General features: G+C 38.0%; 1 protein-coding gene across 2 annotated transcripts in view; it reads right to left on the bottom strand.

Moving 5' to 3' along the window:
- The window catches only part of BCAP29 (B cell receptor associated protein 29), a 43,062-nt gene extending 22,776 nt beyond the window's left edge, over window positions 1–20,286 (bottom strand). The window contains exons 1-5 of one of the 2 annotated variants that reach the window (XM_023183091.1): window positions 20,152–20,286; window positions 19,606–19,712; window positions 16,512–16,612; window positions 5,691–5,841; window positions 4,095–4,230 (exon numbers count right to left, since the gene is read on the bottom strand). In XM_023183091.1, the coding sequence (XP_023038859.1) occupies window positions 4,095–4,230; window positions 5,691–5,841; window positions 16,512–16,612; window positions 19,606–19,697 (480 nt within the window). In that variant the 5' untranslated portion in view covers window positions 19,698–19,712; window positions 20,152–20,286. The other variant, XM_023183092.2, reaches the window with a different exon arrangement.
- Window positions 20,287–20,492: the final 206 nt, after the last annotated feature.

Here is a 20,492-nt window from a genome sequence, read left to right as displayed (position 1 = left end):
TGAAATCTCTAAAGTGAACATAAGAATTTAAAATAATGTTCTCAAAAGTATTTAGGTAAATAATGTCAGTCTTTCTCTATCAATTAATGAGAAATATAAATCTAAGGGGAAAACAACAGTTCTGAAGATGATATTAATTAGAAAACCATTATGTTCTGATTGTAGAGCTATCTACTCAGCCTATTTTTATACAAACAAATTTGTAAGAGAAGAATATGTCAGAGTGGAGAAGGGTAAGTGGGAAATGACGGCCATTTCTACAGCTGGAAAATTCTAATTTTCACTGAATAGTTTCCAAATTACTTTTATTCCATTAATCCTTTATAAAGCTCTTTGTATTTTAAAATTGATTCTGGTTTTAAAAATGTTAGTGTTTGCAGCTTATCTTTTCTAGGCAAGAACAATTAAGATCCAAATAGTAAAACAACTGATCAAAATAAAATTATCATGGAGTAAAAATTTCATAATCTGTATTGTGAAGAGAAACTATAATTATCATCAGAACTAAGAAGCTGACTTGAAGAAATGACAAAGAATTTAAATTACCAAGAAAGACAAAGTAAATGTTTGAAAAACCTAACATGTATACTGTTGTAGGTCAGTAGACTAAATAAAGAGACAGAAACTTCTTCTTCTTCTTTTTTTTTTAAGAAACAGGGTCTCACTCTGTCACCCAGGCTGGAGTACAGTGGTGCAACCCATAGCCACTTCAGCCTTGACCTTCTGGGCTTAAGTGATCCTCCCATCTCAGCCTCCTGAGTAGCTGAGACTACAGGCATGTGCCACCACTGCCGGCTAATTTTAAAAAAAAATTATATATAAATATATAAATATAAATATATATATTTTGTAGAGACAGAGATCTTGCTATATTGCCCAGGCTGGTCGTGAATTCCTGGCCTCAAGCAATCCTCTCACCTCAGCCTCTCAAAGCGCTGAGATGACAGGCATGAGCCACTGTACCTGGCCAGTGGCAGCAACTTGATACTGACAGGTTCCATTGTCAGGTAAAAAAGGAATACAGGAGAATTTTAGACAGACTGACATAAGAGAGGAATTTCTACTGCAGTGTGATTCATTTTCTAATGTAAGCCAATATATTCAACAAAACACAAAGTTCTACTGAGCAATGACTACATGCAAATATTTTATAATGCAAGGTGCTGTAAGAGATAAAAATGTAAGAGAAACATGGTCTCAACTTTTGAGTAACTTCAATCTAGTAGAAAGGATGAGACGAGCATAAAAACTGTAGCACAAGACCAAATACAGTACTACTGTGCTATATAGAGATTAGGCAGCTCAGACGGAGGAATTAAAGCTCTAATGCATACATTATATAATCCCAAGGACTATTTTTTGGAGACAGGATGACTGAAGTACATTCTGAAGCTAAAGGAGTCTCATATCTTCTCAAATTAATGAAAAAAGTTTTTCTTTTTTGTAAAGAGCAGCACAAGAAAAAAATTCTCCAAATCCCTTTTAATTTGTTGCTTACTTTAAGTTGAAAACAACTCCAGCTAATACTTCACTGAATTCAGTTCACAAAATCTCCAGTGATTACCCAAATTAGAAGAGAATCATTGAGTTGCAGGAATGTTTTCGCTGACTGCTTGAATTTTCATGCCATTGACTTGGAAAAGTTGGATTTGTGTTAGTCTTGTAAATAAGCTTTCACTACTGCACCTGTAAACTTGCCTAAATTTATGATGTGTAACTTGACGCTGGAGAAAGACCAAGAACCTTGAAATCTGAAATTTAATGACCACCAGCTACAACAACACAGGTGCTCACTGTCTCATCCAAATTATCCCACCTTGGTTAAGTTACGTGGCTGGAAAAAAAAAAAAATCAGGGCAAAGTAAAGCTCTATCACGTTGAAGTAGCAAAATTAAAAGTTAATTGGTTTTTCATAATTATTTCATTTCTTTAACTGAATATCAGAACAGAAAGGGGTCACAGGTACCACGTGGAAATTGTTCTATCGGGTAACACAGGAGTTGAGGGCACAAAATAATGTGGTTATGAATGTGGATTCTAGAGTCAGGCTGCTTAGGTTCAAATTTTAGTTCTGTCACATATTAGCTGAATGATTTTGTGTAAGTCACTTAACCTTTCTGTGCCTCCGTTTCCTCGTCTATAAAATGCAGATAATAACAATACCAAATTCATGGAGCTTTTGTGAAAATTAACAGTTAAAAACCTTACTGTGGCCGGGCGCGGTGGCTCAAGCCTGTAATCCCAGCACTTTGGGAGGCCGAGACGGGCGGATCACGAGGTCAGGAGATCGAGACCATCCTGGCTAACACGGTGAAACCCCGTCTCTACTAAAAATACAAAAAACTAGCCGGGCGAGGTGGCGGGCGCCTGTAGTCCCAGCTACTCCGGAGGCTGAGGCAGGAGAATGGCGTAAACCCGGGAGGCGGAGCTTGCAGTGAGCTGAGATCTGGCCACTGCACTCCAGCTCGGGCGACAGAGCAAGACTCCCGTCTCAAAAAAAAAAAAAAAACCTTACTGTGAAACACTTGAAGCAATACCTGGCACAATGTTAACTATTATTTATAGCTAAGGAACTTGGAGGCCCATTAACATAGGTGATTTGTGCTAGGTCACACATTGGAACTAGCACCTAAGTCTCTTGGATCTCAGGATAATGCAGTTTCCAGTGGAAAATGTGTCTCTGACTGAGAATGATGAGGTATGGTTGGGCGTGGTGACTCTTGCCTATTAATCCCAGCACTTTTGGAGGCCAAGGTGGGAAGATTGCTTCAGGCCAAAAGTTTGAGATCAGTTGGGGAAGGAAGGGAGGGAAGGAGAGGAAAGGGACGAAAGGAAGAAAGGACATTACAAAGGGGATGTCTTCAGCTTATCTTTCCTTAGCTTATTTTTCAAAACCTACATGAAGCACCTTGAAATAGATGTCATCTTCTACATTCTCACTTACGGCCTTTATTGGTCACTTTATTGGTCAATTAGTTATCTTTTGGGCACTGACAGCTGCTTTTATGTCCCGCTCACAGACTTTCTCCCCACTGTGTACTGGCTTTAGCCCAGCATATCTGTGCCTCCTCTGATTGGGTCACAGCTATGCAGGAAGCAGTGAATCAGAATAGCATGGAACCAAAGGAGAGGAAAACAAACAAACAGAAAGAATAAATCATGCAGGGTCAAGGAATTGGTAATCATGACATAAGTTTCCTTGCATGGGTAAATGGTTCTGAAAACAATTCCAAGAGAAAAGTTGCAAAAGTATTTTGAGGAAGGTGCTTTTTTTTTTAAAAAAAAGGGCAAGACTAGTTTAAGTGTATTAACTATGGTATATATGGGAAAAATAACACTTTCCATTTTCTTAGAGCTAAGGAATAAGACAAACAACTGAAGAGGAAAAAAAGCAGTGTTCTGATGGTTACGAATCATTACTCCAAAATGATGTGTATAATTTTAAATTAAGATATGTACATGATCAGTTGTTCCATAAATACAAGGCTATGCGCTTTCGAGTTTAGTTATCACGCATCAATCAACGCTTTGATGACTGTGTTTGTATTTTTACCACTGTGAAATGAGATCAAAGGATAGAAAATAAAGTAATAACATTAAATACTTCGAATATTATGTGAAATTATCAATCTAGCATCAATGTTGTCTGCTTTCTGTAAACCAATCTTTAAAAGAAAACTAAAAACTAGGCTTAAAAATACTTTAACTGAAAAAGAAATGGAAACGGAGTTATAAAGACTTTAGATTATGAAGTAAACTTAAGGGTAATGAAGGAATTAAAATTCATATTCCCAGACTACTATTTTTGCCTTAAATCACAGAAAATAGGTCCAATGGCATTAATCCACTATGGAGAAAAAGCAAATCTAAACAATAGTGAAAATATTAGTGGGAACAAGCATTTCTAAAGAATAGTAAAACTATTCTTGAAACAATCATTACATAAAATATTGTTAATTATGGTCATTTTCTGCTTATACAATATAAAAATGCTCTTTTTGATGCTGAAAACAAATATATTAGATGCTGCAAACAAATATATTACTCCTTGGGAACACTAACAACATTTAATTTTTACAAAGAAAATTAAATACCCGTTTTAGTTTTTCGTTTTCTTCCATAAATTTTTTGGCAGCCTTGTTAGTATTTTCTGCTTGAGTTTTAAGTACACCTTTGTTTGACAGTTCTTTTGCCAGTTGAGTAATAAGTGTAACCAGACGTCTCAACACTCTAAGAAAAAAAAAAATCAGAATAATGTGTTACTGGCCAATCATCAGAAACTTATTTTAAAACAGTCATTGTCAAATTACTCCCCATTAGGTACAGGTGCGGTGGTGGCAGATAATGTTTAGGCAGAACCCATTATTTTTTTAAATTCAAGTCTTTTAGTAAAAACAGGCCCATGTCTCATTCCTTTGGAATCTTTGTTAGAAGACCAGCACTTAGAATACAGGTTCAGTGGTACTTATTTGTTTTCCTGTAGAAGGCTTTAGCTTGGAGGAGTAGAAACAGGAAAATTCCATCTAGTGTGGCAGGGACAGTAAGAGAATTCTTTTCTTGGCCCAGTTCAAATTCTGCTATTTAAGGAACATTGTGTAAGGTCAATCAAGCTGAGGAACAGCTCGCTCACATCTGTTTATGGGTAACTGCCATTGTTAGAAGTAGTGACTACTATCTTCAATTATTCATTCAGCAGACATTCCTTTACTCAGGAACTGCTAAGTGTTAAGACACTCTGCTAGGCACTGCAGATGCAGTGGAAAACAGCAAAGTCCATGCCCTCGGGGGTTTAGCTCCTAGTTGGGTAAGCAAAAGTTTAAACAGTATTTAATTACAACCATGAAAGACATTAGAAAATGAAGTATATATACATTCTTTGAGCATCTGTAAGAGAAGACCTACCTAGTTTGTGGGTAGTGATGGCCACAGAAGGCTTTGAGAAAGAGGCTAACGGATGAGTAAGAGTTAGCCAGGAAATGAGGAAAGAAAAGAGTGTTCTGGTAAAAGGAATAGCTTGTGTAAAGACCCTAAAATGGGAAAGAGTTAGGTACACTACAGAACTCAATCAATATTTGTTGCAAGATGGAATGAAAGAATAAATGGTGAAGGTCAGTAAGGGTGGAATGTATTGTACATGTCAGAGACATGTATGAGACAAGGCTCCACAGAGAGGCAGGGGCCTGATCATTCAGGGCCTTATGGACTTTGCAAACCTACAAGCTGCTAACTACTGTTTGTTATTTGGGTATATCATCTGAATTCTTTTACAAAGATGTTATAAAAAAAATCTACAAGTAGGCTAGGTACAGTGACTTGTGCCTATAATTTCAGCACTTTGGGAGGCCAAGGTGGGAGGATCACTTGAGGTCAGGAGTTTGAGACCAGTCCAGGCAACATAGTGAGACCCCATCTCTACAAAAAATTTAAAAATTAGCCCTACATGGTGGTGTGCACCTGTAGTCCTAGAAATGACAGGTTGAAGAGGGAGGATCACTTGAACCCAGGAGTTTAAAGTTACAGTGAGCTACGAAGGCACCACTGCACTGCAGCCCGAGCAACAGAGCAAAAGGCTGTCTCTCTTTAAAAAAAAAAAAAAAAACAAAACTACAGTAAAGGTGGACAAAACGAGAAACAAGCATAAATTGTGTTTTTAAACTGTGCTTCTACTATTTTTTTTTTTTTTTACTTACAGCCAAAAAAATAGTGAAAATCCAGAAATGTAAAGATTTCTTTGAGACCTAAAAAGTTTCATCTGTGTATGTTCATAGACATCAGGTCTGCTGGTGGAGCTCCTCTCAATGGTATGAACTGAGGAATATTTCCTTACTTCTCTCACAGCATCTATTACAGAAGAAGATAAAAGATTACTTTTGGCTTTTAAGTATATAAACTTGTTAATAATGTTTTAGAATAACTGACCAAACTTTTAAATAACAGACTTTACCTAGAGGCGATCTTTTTGTCATTCCATCTACAGTACACGGGAAGCTTTCATGCTCAAAGTAGGTGCTCTATAAATGGACACTAGTAGCAAATTTTGAATTACTATAGCATTTTTTAAATCATTAATCTAGTACTTAACATCATTTTATTGTTTCTCATCTCTACACTGCAAACTATTATCCTTTACACTTTGTCTCTAAGATGACTAAAATTCAGCCTATTGACAATGACAGATGTCATATCCCACTACAATCAATTCTAAGAGACTATCCCATTTCTGTTACTACACTAGCATTTTATTACATATTATTACTTTAAATGATTGAGATCTTCAAAATATTTGGTTACAGTGAAATTTCCACTGGCATAGGTTTGCTAAACTGGGATTTGATTTGTGGTGGCATACACTCCTCCCGACTAGTGGATGGCAGCTGCTACTGGAAATGTTCATATAGCTGCTCCTTTGATGCTGAAGTTCTGGAAAGTCTCAGATGCCGGGAAACCACTTCTTTCAAATGGAAAATAGAAAACAGCTGATAAGGGTCTACATTTAGTGCATGCTTAGTTCCTGGATTCTTGTATGTACTAGGGAAGGCATCTGCCTTAGATGTCTCTTTTTTTATTTTTTATTATTTTTTTTGAGACGGAGTCTGGCTCTGTCACCCAGGCTACAGTGCAGTGGCCAGATTTCAGCTCACTGCAAGCTCCTCTTCTCGGGTTTACGCCATTCTCCTGCCTCAGCCTCCCGAGTAGCTGGGACTACAGGCGCCTGCCACCTCGCCCGGCTAGTTTTTTTTTTTTTTTTTTTTTTTTTGTATTTTTTAGTAGAGATGGGGTTTCACCGTGTTAGCCAGGATGGTCTCGATCTCCTGACCTCATGATCCACCCGTCTCGGCCCCCCAAAGTGCTGGGATTACAGGCTTGAGCCACCGCGCCCAGCCTCTGCCTTAGATGTCTCAAAAGCCACTGGAAGTATGAACAAGTTTGAATGCTCCCCTTTCATGTGACCAACAGAAGTCTTGGGTAAGAGTTATTGCCACACAAGGAGACTCCAGTTACAAAATTGGGGCCATTTTGACTACTATTTTATTTTTAGCAGCTTTATTGAGATATAATTCACATACCATAAAAATTTACCTCTTTAAAATGTATAATTCAGTAGTCTTTAGTATATTCACAAAGTTGTGCAACCATTACCACTATCTAATTTCAGAACATTTTCGTCACCCCACAAAGAAAATCTATACACATCCCTCACCTCCTGGTCACCACCAATCTGCTTTCTGTCTCTATAGAACTACCTGTTTTAGACATTTCATATAAATTGAATCATACACTATCTGCTCTTCTGAGTCTGGCTTCCTTCACTTAGCATAATGTTTTCAAGGTTCGTCTGCATTGTAGTATGTATCAGTACTTCATTACTTTTATGGCTGAATAATATTCCATTGTATGAATGTGGTAACATTTGGTTTATCCATTCATTGGTTGATGGTATTGAGCTGTTTCCACTTTCTGGCTATTACGAATAATGTTGCTATGAACATTCATGTGCAAGTTTTATATCGACATATGTTTTCATTTCTCTTGGTATATACCTAAGAGATGAACTGCTGGGCCATATGGTAACTCTATGTTTAATTTTTGAGGAACTGCCAAACTGTATTCCAAAGCAGCTTTACTATTTTACATTCCCACAAGCAGTGTATGTTGGTTTCAATTTCTCCATATCCTTGGCAACACTTGGTATTATCTTTTTGATTATAGTCATCCTAGTGGGTGTGAAGTGGCATTTCTTTGTGGTTTTGATTGGCATTTCTCTGATGGCTAATGCTGTTGAACATCTTTTCATGTGCTTGTTGATCATTTGTGTATCATCTTTGGAAAAATATCTATTCAGATCCTTCACCCATTTTTAAATTGGATTATTTGCTTTATTTGTCTCCCAAATGTCTGTCATAGAATTTTTTTCAAACTGAGAACTTTATAATGGATATTCATTACATATAGTTATGTTTCTGTAGTCTCTTGACACACAATACTTTTTTAAAAAGGTGCCAGGCCAACTGTTTTCTAGAAAGTTCTTACATTCTGGCTGGGTGTGGTGGCTCACACCTATAATCCCAGCACTCTGGGAGGCAGAGGCAGAAGGACAGCATGAGGCGAGGAGATTGAGACCAGCATGGGCAACATGGCAAGACCCTGTCTCTTTTTTTAATTATTAAAAAATAAATAAATCAGCACAAAGAAAGTTCTTATATTCTGAATTTGTCTGAAGTGTAGTCCAATTTCTTTCTCTAACTCCTGTATTTTTAGAAAACTAGAACTCAGACTTGATTGGTTCTGCCAGGCCTCAGAAAGTAAAAATAAAATAAAACAAATACTTGATTGGACAAGGTTTAATACTTTTGCCAAGAATCCCTCATAGTTTATACTGTGTAATGTTACTTTGTCTCATACTTTTTTATTGCTAAATTTGATTACTTAGTTAAGATGGTGTATTAGTAAGGGTTCTCCAGGGAAAAAGAACCAATAGGGTGTGTGTGTGTGTGTGTGTGTGTGTGTGTATGGGGAAGAGAGGTACAGGGGGCAGACAGAGAAAGAGAGAGAGAGAGCTTGAGATTTATTTTAAGGAACTGGCTCACATGCTTGTAGAGGCTTGTTAAGTTTAAAATCTGCAGGGTAGACTGGCAGTCTGGAGATTCAGGGAAGAAATACAGTTTGAGTCCAAAGGCAATCTGCTGGCAAAATTTCTTTTTGCTCAGAGGAGATCAATCTTTGTTCTATTAGGGCTTTCAACTGATTAGATAAAGCCCACTAACCTGTTTTTATTTTTCCCTTTACTGTTGAAATCTGGTAGTGAGTTTCATTTTGTTATTTGTAAAGATTTCTTGGCTGTTATATGAGTTCTTTGCATGTCTGCATAAATTTTAGAAGCAACTGATCAACTGCTACAAAAATGCCTGTTGGGTTTCTAACTGGGACTGTGTTAAGTCCATGGAATTTTGGAAGAATAAACATTTTAATATTGAGTATTTTAACTGATAAAAAAATCTCCATTTATTTTTATCTTCTTTAACTTCTTTCAGCAATGTTTTTGTACTTTTCTGTATAGAGCTGTTGTGCCTCTTTTATAAAGTTTATTTCTAAGGTTTTTAGGCTTCTTGGTGTACTTAGAAAAGGAATTTTTAAAAATGTCATTTGCCTATTGTTTACTGCATATAGTATAGAAATACAGTTACTGATATACTGAATTTTTGTGTACTGACCCACCTGTATTTTGTGACCCCACTATATTAATTTCTTTGACATAATAGCTTTATTATAGATACTTTAGGTTATTTCTTTCTTTTTCTTTCTTTTTTTTTCTAAGACAGGGTCTCACTTCGTCACCCAGGCTGGAGTGCAGTGGTGTGATCATGTCTCACTGCAGCCTCGACTTCTTGGGCTCAAGCAACTCTCCCACCTCAGCCTCCTGAATAGCTGGGACTATAAACATGAGCCACCATGCCTGGCTAATTTTTCTACTTCCTGGTATAAACGGGGTTTTGCCATGTTGCCCAGGCTGGTCTGGAACTCCTGAGCTTGAGCAATCTGCCCACCTCAGCCTCCCAAAGTGCTGGAATTACAGGAATGAGCCACTGTGCCAGGCCAGGATTTTCTATATAAATAATCATGTCATCTGCAAATAAGGATATTTTACTTCTTTCTTTGCCATCTTTATGCCTTCTATTTCTTTCATGACTTATTATTATCCTGGCTAAGACATCTATTACTTAAATGAATAAACAGTGTGTGAATATCCTTGCCTTGTTTCCAATCTTATGGGGGAAGCCTTTGGTATTTAAGTATCATGCTAGCTTGAGGATTTTTGTAGATCTTCATCAGAATGAGGAAGTTTCCTTCTAAATTCTAATCTGCTAACCTTTTTTAAAAAACTGAGTGAATATTATTTTTTTCACTGTCAATATTCAATATAATGAGTAGATATTGTTAAGGTGGAAACTAAAATCACTGATTTTAAACCTTTTTTAAAAATAAATATTTAAACCTAGAATTTTTCCTTTAAGCAGTGCTCTAATGGCATCTTACAAACTTTAATATATTGTATTTTCATATTGTTCAGTTAAAATATTTTCTCATTTCCTTTGTGAGTTCTTTGACCCAAGGATTATTAACAAGTGTTGTTTAATTTTTCAAACATGTATAGGTTTTCCAGATTTCTGTTACTGACTTCTATTTTCATACTCTGTAGGGGCTGGGCACAGTGGCTCTCATTTGTAATACCAGCATTTTGGGAACGGGAGGATCACTTGAGGCCAGGAGTTTGAGACCAGCCTGGGCAACAAAGCAAAAGTCTGTCTCTATAAAACAACAAAAACAAAACCCCCATACTCTATATGATTCCAATCCTTGGTAGGATTTCAATCCTTTGTATTTATTGAGACTTGTTTTATGGCCCAGAATATAGTGTATCTTGGTGAACAGAGTTTAGTATATTCATATGCCCTTGCAAAGATTATGTACAGCAGGGGTCCCCAACCCCCAGAGCCATGCACCTGTATTGCTCCATGGCCTGTCAGAAACTGGGCTGCACAGCAGGAAGTGATTGGCAGGCCAGTGAGCAAAGCTTCATCTGTATTTACAGCCACTCCTTATCTCTCACATTACTGCCTGAGCTATCAGTCAGTGGTGGCATTAGATTCTCATAGGAGTGCAAGCCTTACTGTGAACTGCGCATGTAAGGAATCTAGGTTGCACGCTCCTTATGAGAATCTAATGCCTGATGATCTGCCACCATCTCCCATCATCCCCAGATGAGAATGTCCAGTTGCAGGAAACAACCTCAGGGCTCCCAAAGATTCTACATTATGGTGAGTTGCATAATTATTTCATTATATATTACAATGTAATAATAATAGAAATGAAGTGCATAATAAATTTAATGTGCTTGAATCATCCCGAAACCATCCCCTGCTCCTGGATATGGAAAAACTGTAAGCTGGTCCCTGGTGCCAAAAAGGCTGGGGACTGCTGATGTACAGTTTACAGCTGTTTGGAGAGGCTTGATTTTTATCCTTTTTTAGGGTAAGTCTATTTTGCTTTAGGTCTTAGTTATAGCAAATTTCTAGTTCCTGGGATATAGTCTCTATTCCTAAGGAGGAGCCCTTCTGTGATTTTAGTGGAAAGGTTCAAGGTCTTTACCAAGCCCCTCTAACGTGATGAGGCTCATACTCCAAACTCTGTCTCTTCTTGGTGGCCAGCAGCCAAAATTTCTTCTCAGCCTTGCTGCTTTCCGCTGGCCATTCCTTTTCCATTGAGCTCCTTGGAATCTTTCCTATACATCCATGGTTCAAGAGTCAACCAAGAATTTGAGAAGAGTTTACATGTGGATTCTGGGGTTCCCTTTTTGGGTTCTCTCCTTTCTTAGACACCCCTTTTATTTTCTAATCTATCTGACCTCTGTCAGTAAGAGTGTCTTTTTGCTTTGAGTTCTATATAGTTGTCTATGCCACATGACTGGAAAGCGGCTGGAAGAAAGGCTATATAAATGTGATCACACCCAGTATGGTTCCCTTCTTTTAAGGGTTGACTTCCCTCTAGTTTCTGCCTGCTTTTGTTGCTCTACCAGGCCTTCAAATACCTTTCTTCGTATTTTATCAAGGGTTCATAATTTTTAACAAAGGAGAAATAGTCTAATACAACCTGTTTTGCTATGACCAAAGCCAGACTCCTATGTCTTTAACAAAATTATGTTTTAACTTATTGAGGTGAAATTCATATCACATAAAAGTAAACACTTTAAAGTGAACAATTCAGTCGTGCTTAGTATATTCACAATGCTGTGCAACCACCACCTCTGTCTAGTTCCACATTTCCATACTCCAAAATAAAACCCAAATAAATCACTCTAAATCTTAAAAAATTCTTAATTTTTGATTTTATATGTGTATGCCATATCTGTTCCTGAAAGTCTTAGTTTCCAATACCATGAACATACTCATTTGCTTGATGCTACACTATACATAAAACAGCTTTTAAATTACCAACAACAAAACTATTATAAAGTTTCAGATTTCATTGTAATCCTCTTGGTTCTTAAAACGTACCCTACCAGGGAGGTAAAAAGTTAAGAGTACTATGTTCAAGAGTAATTATTTTCTCTGTGTTGTATATATCAATCTGATACACTATTCAGTTCATTTGTTCTGACTTATTTTCAATTCTAGAGCTTGCTTTTTTCTAGCTCTGTAAAATTTGAAGTTTTCTTTCTTTAAATTCTAGAATAGTTTAAGAAGCAGTAGTAATATCTGTTTTCTGAAAGCAGTAGGGTTTCTTATAAAACTATCTGGTTTTTTGCTTTTTTTTTGAAATGGGGTCCTTTCTGATAACTTTCTATAATTTTTCTATATAAATTAGTCAGCTTAAATGTTCTATATCTATTGGTGTTCATTTGGTAAATTACTTTTTCTACAAAATTATACATTTTATCTGGGTTTTCCAATTTATTTGCATAGTTATATAAAGTAGTCTCTTAAATGATCTTTAGAAAATTTCCTGTATCTTAATGGCTATTTCCCCTTTGTCATTTCTCAGATTGCCTCAATAATGTAGTAAGATGCCAACCTCTACAAAAAAACCAATAAACAAAGATAATATATATTTATGACTTATTTTGAGTAGGCAGATAGTGAGTACTATGAAGGATCGTTATGCTTCTTTGTGGTGCATCATCCTTGGTAATTAAATGGGAATAATACTCCTGGATCCATTATGCAGAAAAGCTGAAGATTAACCAATAATATTAAAAAGGTTTATTAATGTAAATGGTCATGTAAACCTACCTGTAGAATATATCACCTGTATACTAACAAGGTAACTATGTCTGAAAGATGGAATGGAGTCAACAATAAGGGAAGAATGTGACATATAGTCAATTTTCTATAAACCATCTGAAGATGATCCAATTTTACATCAGTTGTGGAAACTTTCAAATTCCTGGGACGCATTTCTGCTAACACTGAACATACTCTTGAAATTCCCACTTCAAGGCCGGGCGCGGTGGCTCAAGCCTGTAATCCCAGCACTTTGGGAGGCCGAGACGGGCGGATCACGAGGTCAGGAGATCGAGACCATCCTGGCTAACACGGTGAAACCCCGTCTCTACTAAAAATACAAAAACTAGCTGGGCGAGGTGGCGGGCGCCTGTAGTCTCAGCTACTCGGGAGGCTGAGGCAGGAGAATGACGTAAACCTGGGAGGTGGAGCTTGCAGTGAGCTGAGATCGGGCCACTGCACTCCAGTCCAGGCGACAGAGCAAGACTCCGCCTCAAAAAAAAAAAAAAAAAAAAAAAAGAAATTCCCACTTCCATTCTGTCTCTTACCAGCACCTAAAATACACACACATGCACACACACTTGTATGCACACACTCAGTTAGTGTTGGCTCTAAGACTATAAATACTTCTTAATAGCTGCCTTATTTGGCTGGGTGTAGTGGCTCATGCCTGTAATCCCAGCACTTTGGGAGGCCAAGGTAGGTGGATGGCTTTGAGCTTAGGAGTTTGGGACCAGCCTGGGCAACATGACAAAACCCTGTCTCCACAAAAAAAAACACCCAAAAATTAGCCAGGGGTTGGTGGCCCTCCCCTGTAGTCCCAGCTACTTGGGAGGCTGCAGCTGGAGAATTACTGGAGCCCGGGAAGTGGAGGTTGCAGTGAGCTGAGATCGCATCACTGCATTTCAGCCTGGGTGACAGAGTGAGACCCCATCTCAAAAAAAAAAAATAAAAATAAAAACATATAACAAGAAAATGTATAAAAAATAGTTACTTTACTTAGAGAGATAACCAAGAAAAAGGAAATAAATTTCAAAGTAAAATATAAATTAAGCATGAGTAATCCACTGGTTTTGCATTATTTACATTATTGTTGCACACTGGAACATCAGAGTCTGCACTTTACATATGTTACTGCATTTAAATCTTAAAACCTGAAAGTAGGTGTCATTACTCCATTTTGGATGGAGACCTAGAGGATAAGCACCTATCTGGCTGCCTGAACTATCCATGATGTCCTTGTTCTCTGGGAATGAATTACCCTGTTTACCCAAAGATGCAGGCTTCAGCCAGCAGTCATGATTCTCCCTTGTGACTCTCCTGATTACAGGAGATGAGGAGTAGATACCTGGTGCTAGCTGGTCCAATTTTTTCCCTTTGATTTGGAATTGGGATTCAGAGACGATGAATTAATCCTTACATATGCCTGGAATGGTAACACCTGGCAGCTGTGCTGTACCCATTTACTGCCTTGGAGATAGACAAAATATCAGAGTCCATAATAAAGAATGAAGTATATATAGGGAAAACGTATGGCCAAGAAAAGGACACTTCAGTTCCAAGTACTAATCCTTCCCTGGAATTTGGCTTCCTTCCTTCCTTGTTGCTACTCTGCAACAACCCCAAATTTTATTACAAATTTTTCCTTTTTTGGTCAAGTGAGTTCAAGTTGATTTCTCTTTTTCTGAGATGGAGTTTCACTCTTGTTGCCCAGGCTGGAGTGCAATGGCGCAATCTCGGCTCACTGCAACCTCTGCCTCTCGGGTTCAAACAATTCTCCTGCCTCAGTCTCCTGAGTAGCTGGGATTACAGGCATGCGCCCCCATGTCTGGCTAACTTTTGTATTTTTGGTAGAGATGAGGTTTCACCACGTTGGCCAAGCTGGTCTGGAATTCCCGACCTCAGATTGATCCGCCTGCCTTGGTCTTATGAAGTGCTGGGATTACAGAGGTGAGCCACCGTGCCCAGCCAAGTTTGTTTCTAATGTAACCAAAAGAACTTACACTACAACTCTCCTCCCTTACATAAGTGACAGTTTTCAGTATAAATTTTTGTGGTAATTTTAGAGTTAGAAGATCACAAAATTAGGAGCTGCAGAGATTATTTCCATCTCTCCCTTCATTTCACAAGATGAATAAATCAAACCCAGAAAAATAAAAGCCATTTCAAAGGTCATTTAGTTAGCTGGTGGCAGAACTGGAACTGGTTTTCCTTATTGTTCTTTACTGATTTGTTGTGACTAGTTATATGGCTAGAGATTCAATCCATAACATTAATAATGTACCATGAGACAAATATTTACATTTTGAAAAGAGGCATAAACCATTCATACCTTTCTGTTTTTGACAAAACCATCCCTTCTCATGCCAGATGTTCTTAGTTTTATAAAGAGGATTCTATTTGAGAGGTTGGTGGTTTGGAACATGGAAGACATTTTCTCACCAAACAGTGTCAAAGATGGCGGTTAGGGTCCCAAGTTTGCGTCTCTAAATCCTATTTCACCAACAACACAACAACTCTGAGGGAATTCTGAGGGAAAACATACTCTGTGCAAGAAGGGGTATTTCAAGAAGTAGCTGGGTAATCTTAGACAAGTCACTTAATCTCTCTGAGCTCAGTAACAACAACTAGAAAAACATGGTGATAATTAAGACTCATGGAACTTCTGGTTTGACAAGAACCTAAAGGTCTACTTTTAATTTTTAAAATATAGTTATCATGAAAATTTAAAGCATGCTGAAAAACGAGTATAGATGTTATATAAACAAATGGGCATGGTCATTTCCCAGTAAAACTTTATTTACAAAAATAGGCATTTGGCCCACAGGCTGTATAGGTTGCTGACCCTGTTATGTAACAATGCTGTTATCACAACTAAAGTTAACAAAAATTCCCTAATATTATACAATCACTCCATATTCAAATTTTTGCAGTAGTCGCCGAATCTATGTTGCAGTTTTTTTTTTTTTTTTTTTTAAACGAAGGGTCTTGTTCTATTGCTCAGGCTGGAGTGCAATAGCTCACTGCAACCTTGAACTTCTGGGCTCAAGCAATCCTCCAGTCTCTCAGCCTCCCGAGTAGCTGGGACTACAGGTGCACATCACCACACCTGGCTAATTTTTACATCTTTTTGTAAAGATAAGGTTTTGCTATGTTGCCCAGGCTAGTCTCAAACTCCTGGACTCAGGCAATCCTCCTGCCTTGGCCTCTCAAAGTGCTAGGATTACAGGTATGAGCCACCGCACCCGGCCATGTTTATTTTTTAATCCAGTCCAAATCCACACCCTGCATCTAAGACGTCCTTGGAGAGCCTAACGATTCTATTCTTTTATTTGGAGAGCCTAACGATTCTATTCTTTTATTTGCCTTTCTAACAGCTAAGCTCCTGGGTGCCTAGGACATCACAGTAACAAAGGAGAGACAACAACATGAAAAATAAAGTCTGGTGACTCTGAACAGCAAGGTATGCATAAATATACAGCATTTAAATCTTAACATAACTTAAAAGGAGTTAAGAATCATAGCGCCCTGTTGAAACTTAAGTTTGAACATATAGAATGGTAGGATCTATCAACTGTGTATCAATATATCAGTATCCACTCTATGTAGTATCAATATACTATATAAAGTCAACTGTACACAAATTGTAACATCAACTCTTATTAATTAAAAAGAAATTCATTTAACAAACAATAGAGTTATATTTATTCAAAGAAGGAATCTAGTACTTACCTAGAAATAGAACAATCAATAGGATGATAATGGTAAGGAAAGCCTTATTCCAAAAAGTTGCAATTTTACCCCAGACATTAAATGAAAAAATCTTCTGCCATCTGTAAACCAATACAATTATATTAGGTATAAAAAAACTAAAAGTTTTGAAATACTTTCTAAATACTGAGGTAACATTTCAGTAATTGTGTAGTAAGTGAAAAGAATTACAGAAATTTAATTTTAAAATTTATTAATTCTGACATGACACAGTATCTCATGAATTAAAAAACAACTCTTTCAAATTTAATAATAATCTGATATTTGATTATCCTCTGTCTGGTGGCTTAAATATTCTAAAAGTAAACCACACATGAGCAAAACCTTAAAAAGGAATTCTTGCAGTAGTAAAATATTCTATTGTTGATAGAAGCTATTACTCTGTATCTTTTTCATGGTCAGAGCAATGACTTAGAAATAACAAAGATACATTGTTCTAACAATTGGTAACATTTCAGGAGTGGGGTCTAACTCTACACACTGATTTTTATATAGTACATTTTTAACATATCCTCCAAGTAAAAGTTTCTTTACTTTAACCATGAGGGAATTATAAAAATTACTCAGGTATTATATACATAAATTGAAAAAATCTTAATTATGTAATGGTAATTTTCACACACACACAATATATATATAAAACCATGTAATTACTACAGATAAAGATGTGAACATAGAGGAAATGAGATGGGGAAGTAGTCTAGACGGATTGAACAGTATAAGCAAAGACAGTGGTAAGAAAGCATGGGTTGTAAATGGCAGAGTGACAAAATAATCCATCATGCAATTGTACATGGGCAATTTAAATGAGTAACACTTTAGTCGAAAGGAGGCAGAAAAATGTAGTAAGCACTTAAATACGCTTCAAGCACTTACAACTTGAAAAAAAAAGTTTCACTTTAAGATTAGGATAAATTTAAGATTTAAGATTAGGACAACTTTACTTGAAATTGGTGGGGTGAGGGAGATTCATACAGATGAATCAATTCCTTTGGTCTCTGCTTCCAATTCCAAGCATTTTATATAGCCAATATTTAAATTATGCAATACAAAATTTTATATTTTTAAGATAATGTAAGTGGTAATATCTTGATCTAGGTCCACATGTAAATTTACTTATTTCTTCAAGGTTTGGTGTGGTGTAAAAGGGAACATAAGAGACCTCCCATAGGGAACAACTAGCATTTGAGCACCTTATCAGAGTTACAACATATTATGTTCTCACTATATTATGGTTCTAAGTATTTTTACATGTTTTATCTCATTTAATTACAACAACTACCATATGAGGTAGGCACTAGTACTATCTCCATTTTACAGATGGGGAAACAGATCAGAGAGGATCAAGAGCATGCCCAAGGTTAGTATCATGCAGTTATAGGTGACCTGATTTCTGAGCATGTGCCTTTAACCACTGGGTTATGTAAGAAAATAATAGAGACTAAATGATGAAATATTTTCTTAAAGATTATGGTGATACACATATAAAAGATAAAAAGATGTGGATACACACATAGGGCACATTATAAATGATCTGCGTGCATACATACCGTATTTTCTTTATATTTGTACATGAGAATACATTTATATATCATGTGCAAATATACACACATCTATCTAATAGCCACTTGATCAGGATGGGTTAAATTTTTATTTGGCAGGAAGAAAAATATTGATCCATAACTTACAGATCACTCTGATGGAGAAAAGATCAACTTACAATTTTTTCTTCTTTGCAAACCCTTAAATCTATAAATTAGATGTTTACATACAAGATCTTTCTTTCTCTTGCATATATAGGATTCTATCATTGCAAATACTACTAAAAAGCAAAAAGGTGTTACCGAGTTTGAAACAAAACCTACAGGATGAGAGGCAGCATGATGGAGTAGAAAGAACACTGGACTAAGAGCCAGATTTTTATCTAGAACCTGTCACTTACCAGCTAGGTAACCTTAGGCTACTTGCCCTCCTGGGTCGCAGTATGTGATCTGTAGAACATGGGTGGGATGGACCAAAGAAGATCAAAGACCCTACAGGATGATTCAATTTTTTTTCTTTAGTAAGAAACAACGTACTGAGCTTAGCTTAGTTGATAGAGAAGGACAGAAGAGAGCAGAAATCCAGGCAGGTAAGGAGCAAGTTAGGAGTTGTGAAAGACTATTTGGACCCTGAGCTAAGGTAAAACTTCTTAAAGTTTCTCCCAGTCTTCCTGGGATTTTACTACACTTCAGTGAGTTATCTCTAGGATCTCATTTACGAAACATTTTCTTTTATGCCAGGAATATGAACGAGTATCTTGCAACATTTTTATTACATGTGCATTTCCCCATTCATACTATCAAATTTCTGGATCTAAAACTAAATGACTAAAAAGATTATTTCAAGGGTAAAATGAGCCAGTGCTTGGCTTGAAACACTGTACTTAGTTCTTAAAGACCTTAGAAGTTCCGTCACTAAAGAACTAAAGCTAATACATGGTTGTGATACTTTTTACATTCAGCACTTTTAATAGACATTCGTTAATTTTATGTGAAACCAAAAGTAGTAAAATCGTCATTAAACATTAATGAAACTATTTATCGGTTACATAGGCCAAAACTAAGAATAATTCATTGGCTTTGATTTCTAAATTGCTGTTCTAGTGCCTCAATGAAACACTTTTACATCCATGCTGTACTGTAAACATGATTTATCCACTTACATTTATTTCGTTCATGGCTCCAATTCAGGGCAATAAAACAAAGGTAAAACCTGAGACAAGGTAGGGCAGGTGTTAAAAGCATAACTGTTGCTTTATTATATCTGTAATCAACAGAATCAAAAGCATAGGCCCCTTTACTTTTAGAAGGGAAGAAAAAGTTATTTCACCTGTACACGTAACAGAGTTTTATGTAAAATGTTATTTTAATATTGTCATTATATACTACCTAATTCGTTAGGTGTGTTTATTTTCAAAGACTTTTGAAACTTTTTAATGTTCAGAAAACTTTTTTCATTTTACATTAGGAGCGATCCAATATTTATCATAGTTAATGATCTGAAGGTTTCCTACCTCTGAGGAGGAATAAAAGGTAGGCAGAAGATTAAAATGAGTCCTATTTCGGCATAAAGAAAGGTTGCCACTGCCGCCCATTGGAGTGTCATTTTTTTTCTTCACACCTAAATGGAGAAACGCTTATTTTATCTTGCTTCCTTTCAAACAAAACCGTTCAAGGCCCCGAGGCGCAGCGTTTTTGTCCGGGGGATGGACCGTGTTCCACCTTCCTGCACCTGGGACGGCCGGCACCGACCCCGGTCAGGAAGGGTGAAAGGGTGGCCCGGGAAGCGGGTGCCTACCTCCCTGGGAGTCGTGGGACCTGGCGAGGCGGCCCGCTGGCCACTGCCTTTTCCACCAGCTTCGCGGCGACAGAAGCCCAACGCCACCCTCCACCAACGCCCGGCTTCCCGGCCCTCCCGCTCCCAGAAGGCGCCGCAGGCCCTCGACCACCGCTCCGCGGACCGGGCAGGGCCAGCTCCGCGGGGTTCTCCAGACCAGGAAGCGGCGCTCTCCCTCCACGGCCTAGCGCCCCACGGGTCCCCGGGTCGCGGCCGCCCTTACCCGCCGGCGGCCCGCCTGGCTCCCCACGCTGCTCCGCGGCCGCCGACGCGCGGGACGTCAGACGCCGCGGCCGGTCGGGGGAGGGGAGCCAGGGCCCCACCCAGCCTCCCGCCCCGCAGGCTTCCCGCCCGCGGGCCCGTCCCGTCTGAAGTCACAGGCGGCGCGACCACGTATATTGGCAACAATTGTTTTCTAATTGGCGGAGGAGTCAGAGTATGAATTAGACTTTTGACCTGATGCTTGGGGGTCGGAGCGCAACTTCTTTAGAAGGGCAGACTAAGTGCAGCCCCGGCAGGAGGGCGCCCGGGGTGCAGGTCTAAGGAGCGGGGCCGGGCGGCGGG

The sequence above is a fragment of the Piliocolobus tephrosceles genome, chromosome 8 (genome assembly GCF_002776525.5).
Source record: "Piliocolobus tephrosceles isolate RC106 chromosome 8, ASM277652v3, whole genome shotgun sequence".
Lineage (NCBI taxonomy): Eukaryota > Metazoa > Chordata > Mammalia > Primates > Cercopithecidae > Piliocolobus > Piliocolobus tephrosceles.
The sequence above is the reverse complement of the archived record's forward strand: the minus strand, read 5'-3'. Positions and strand labels throughout refer to the sequence as shown.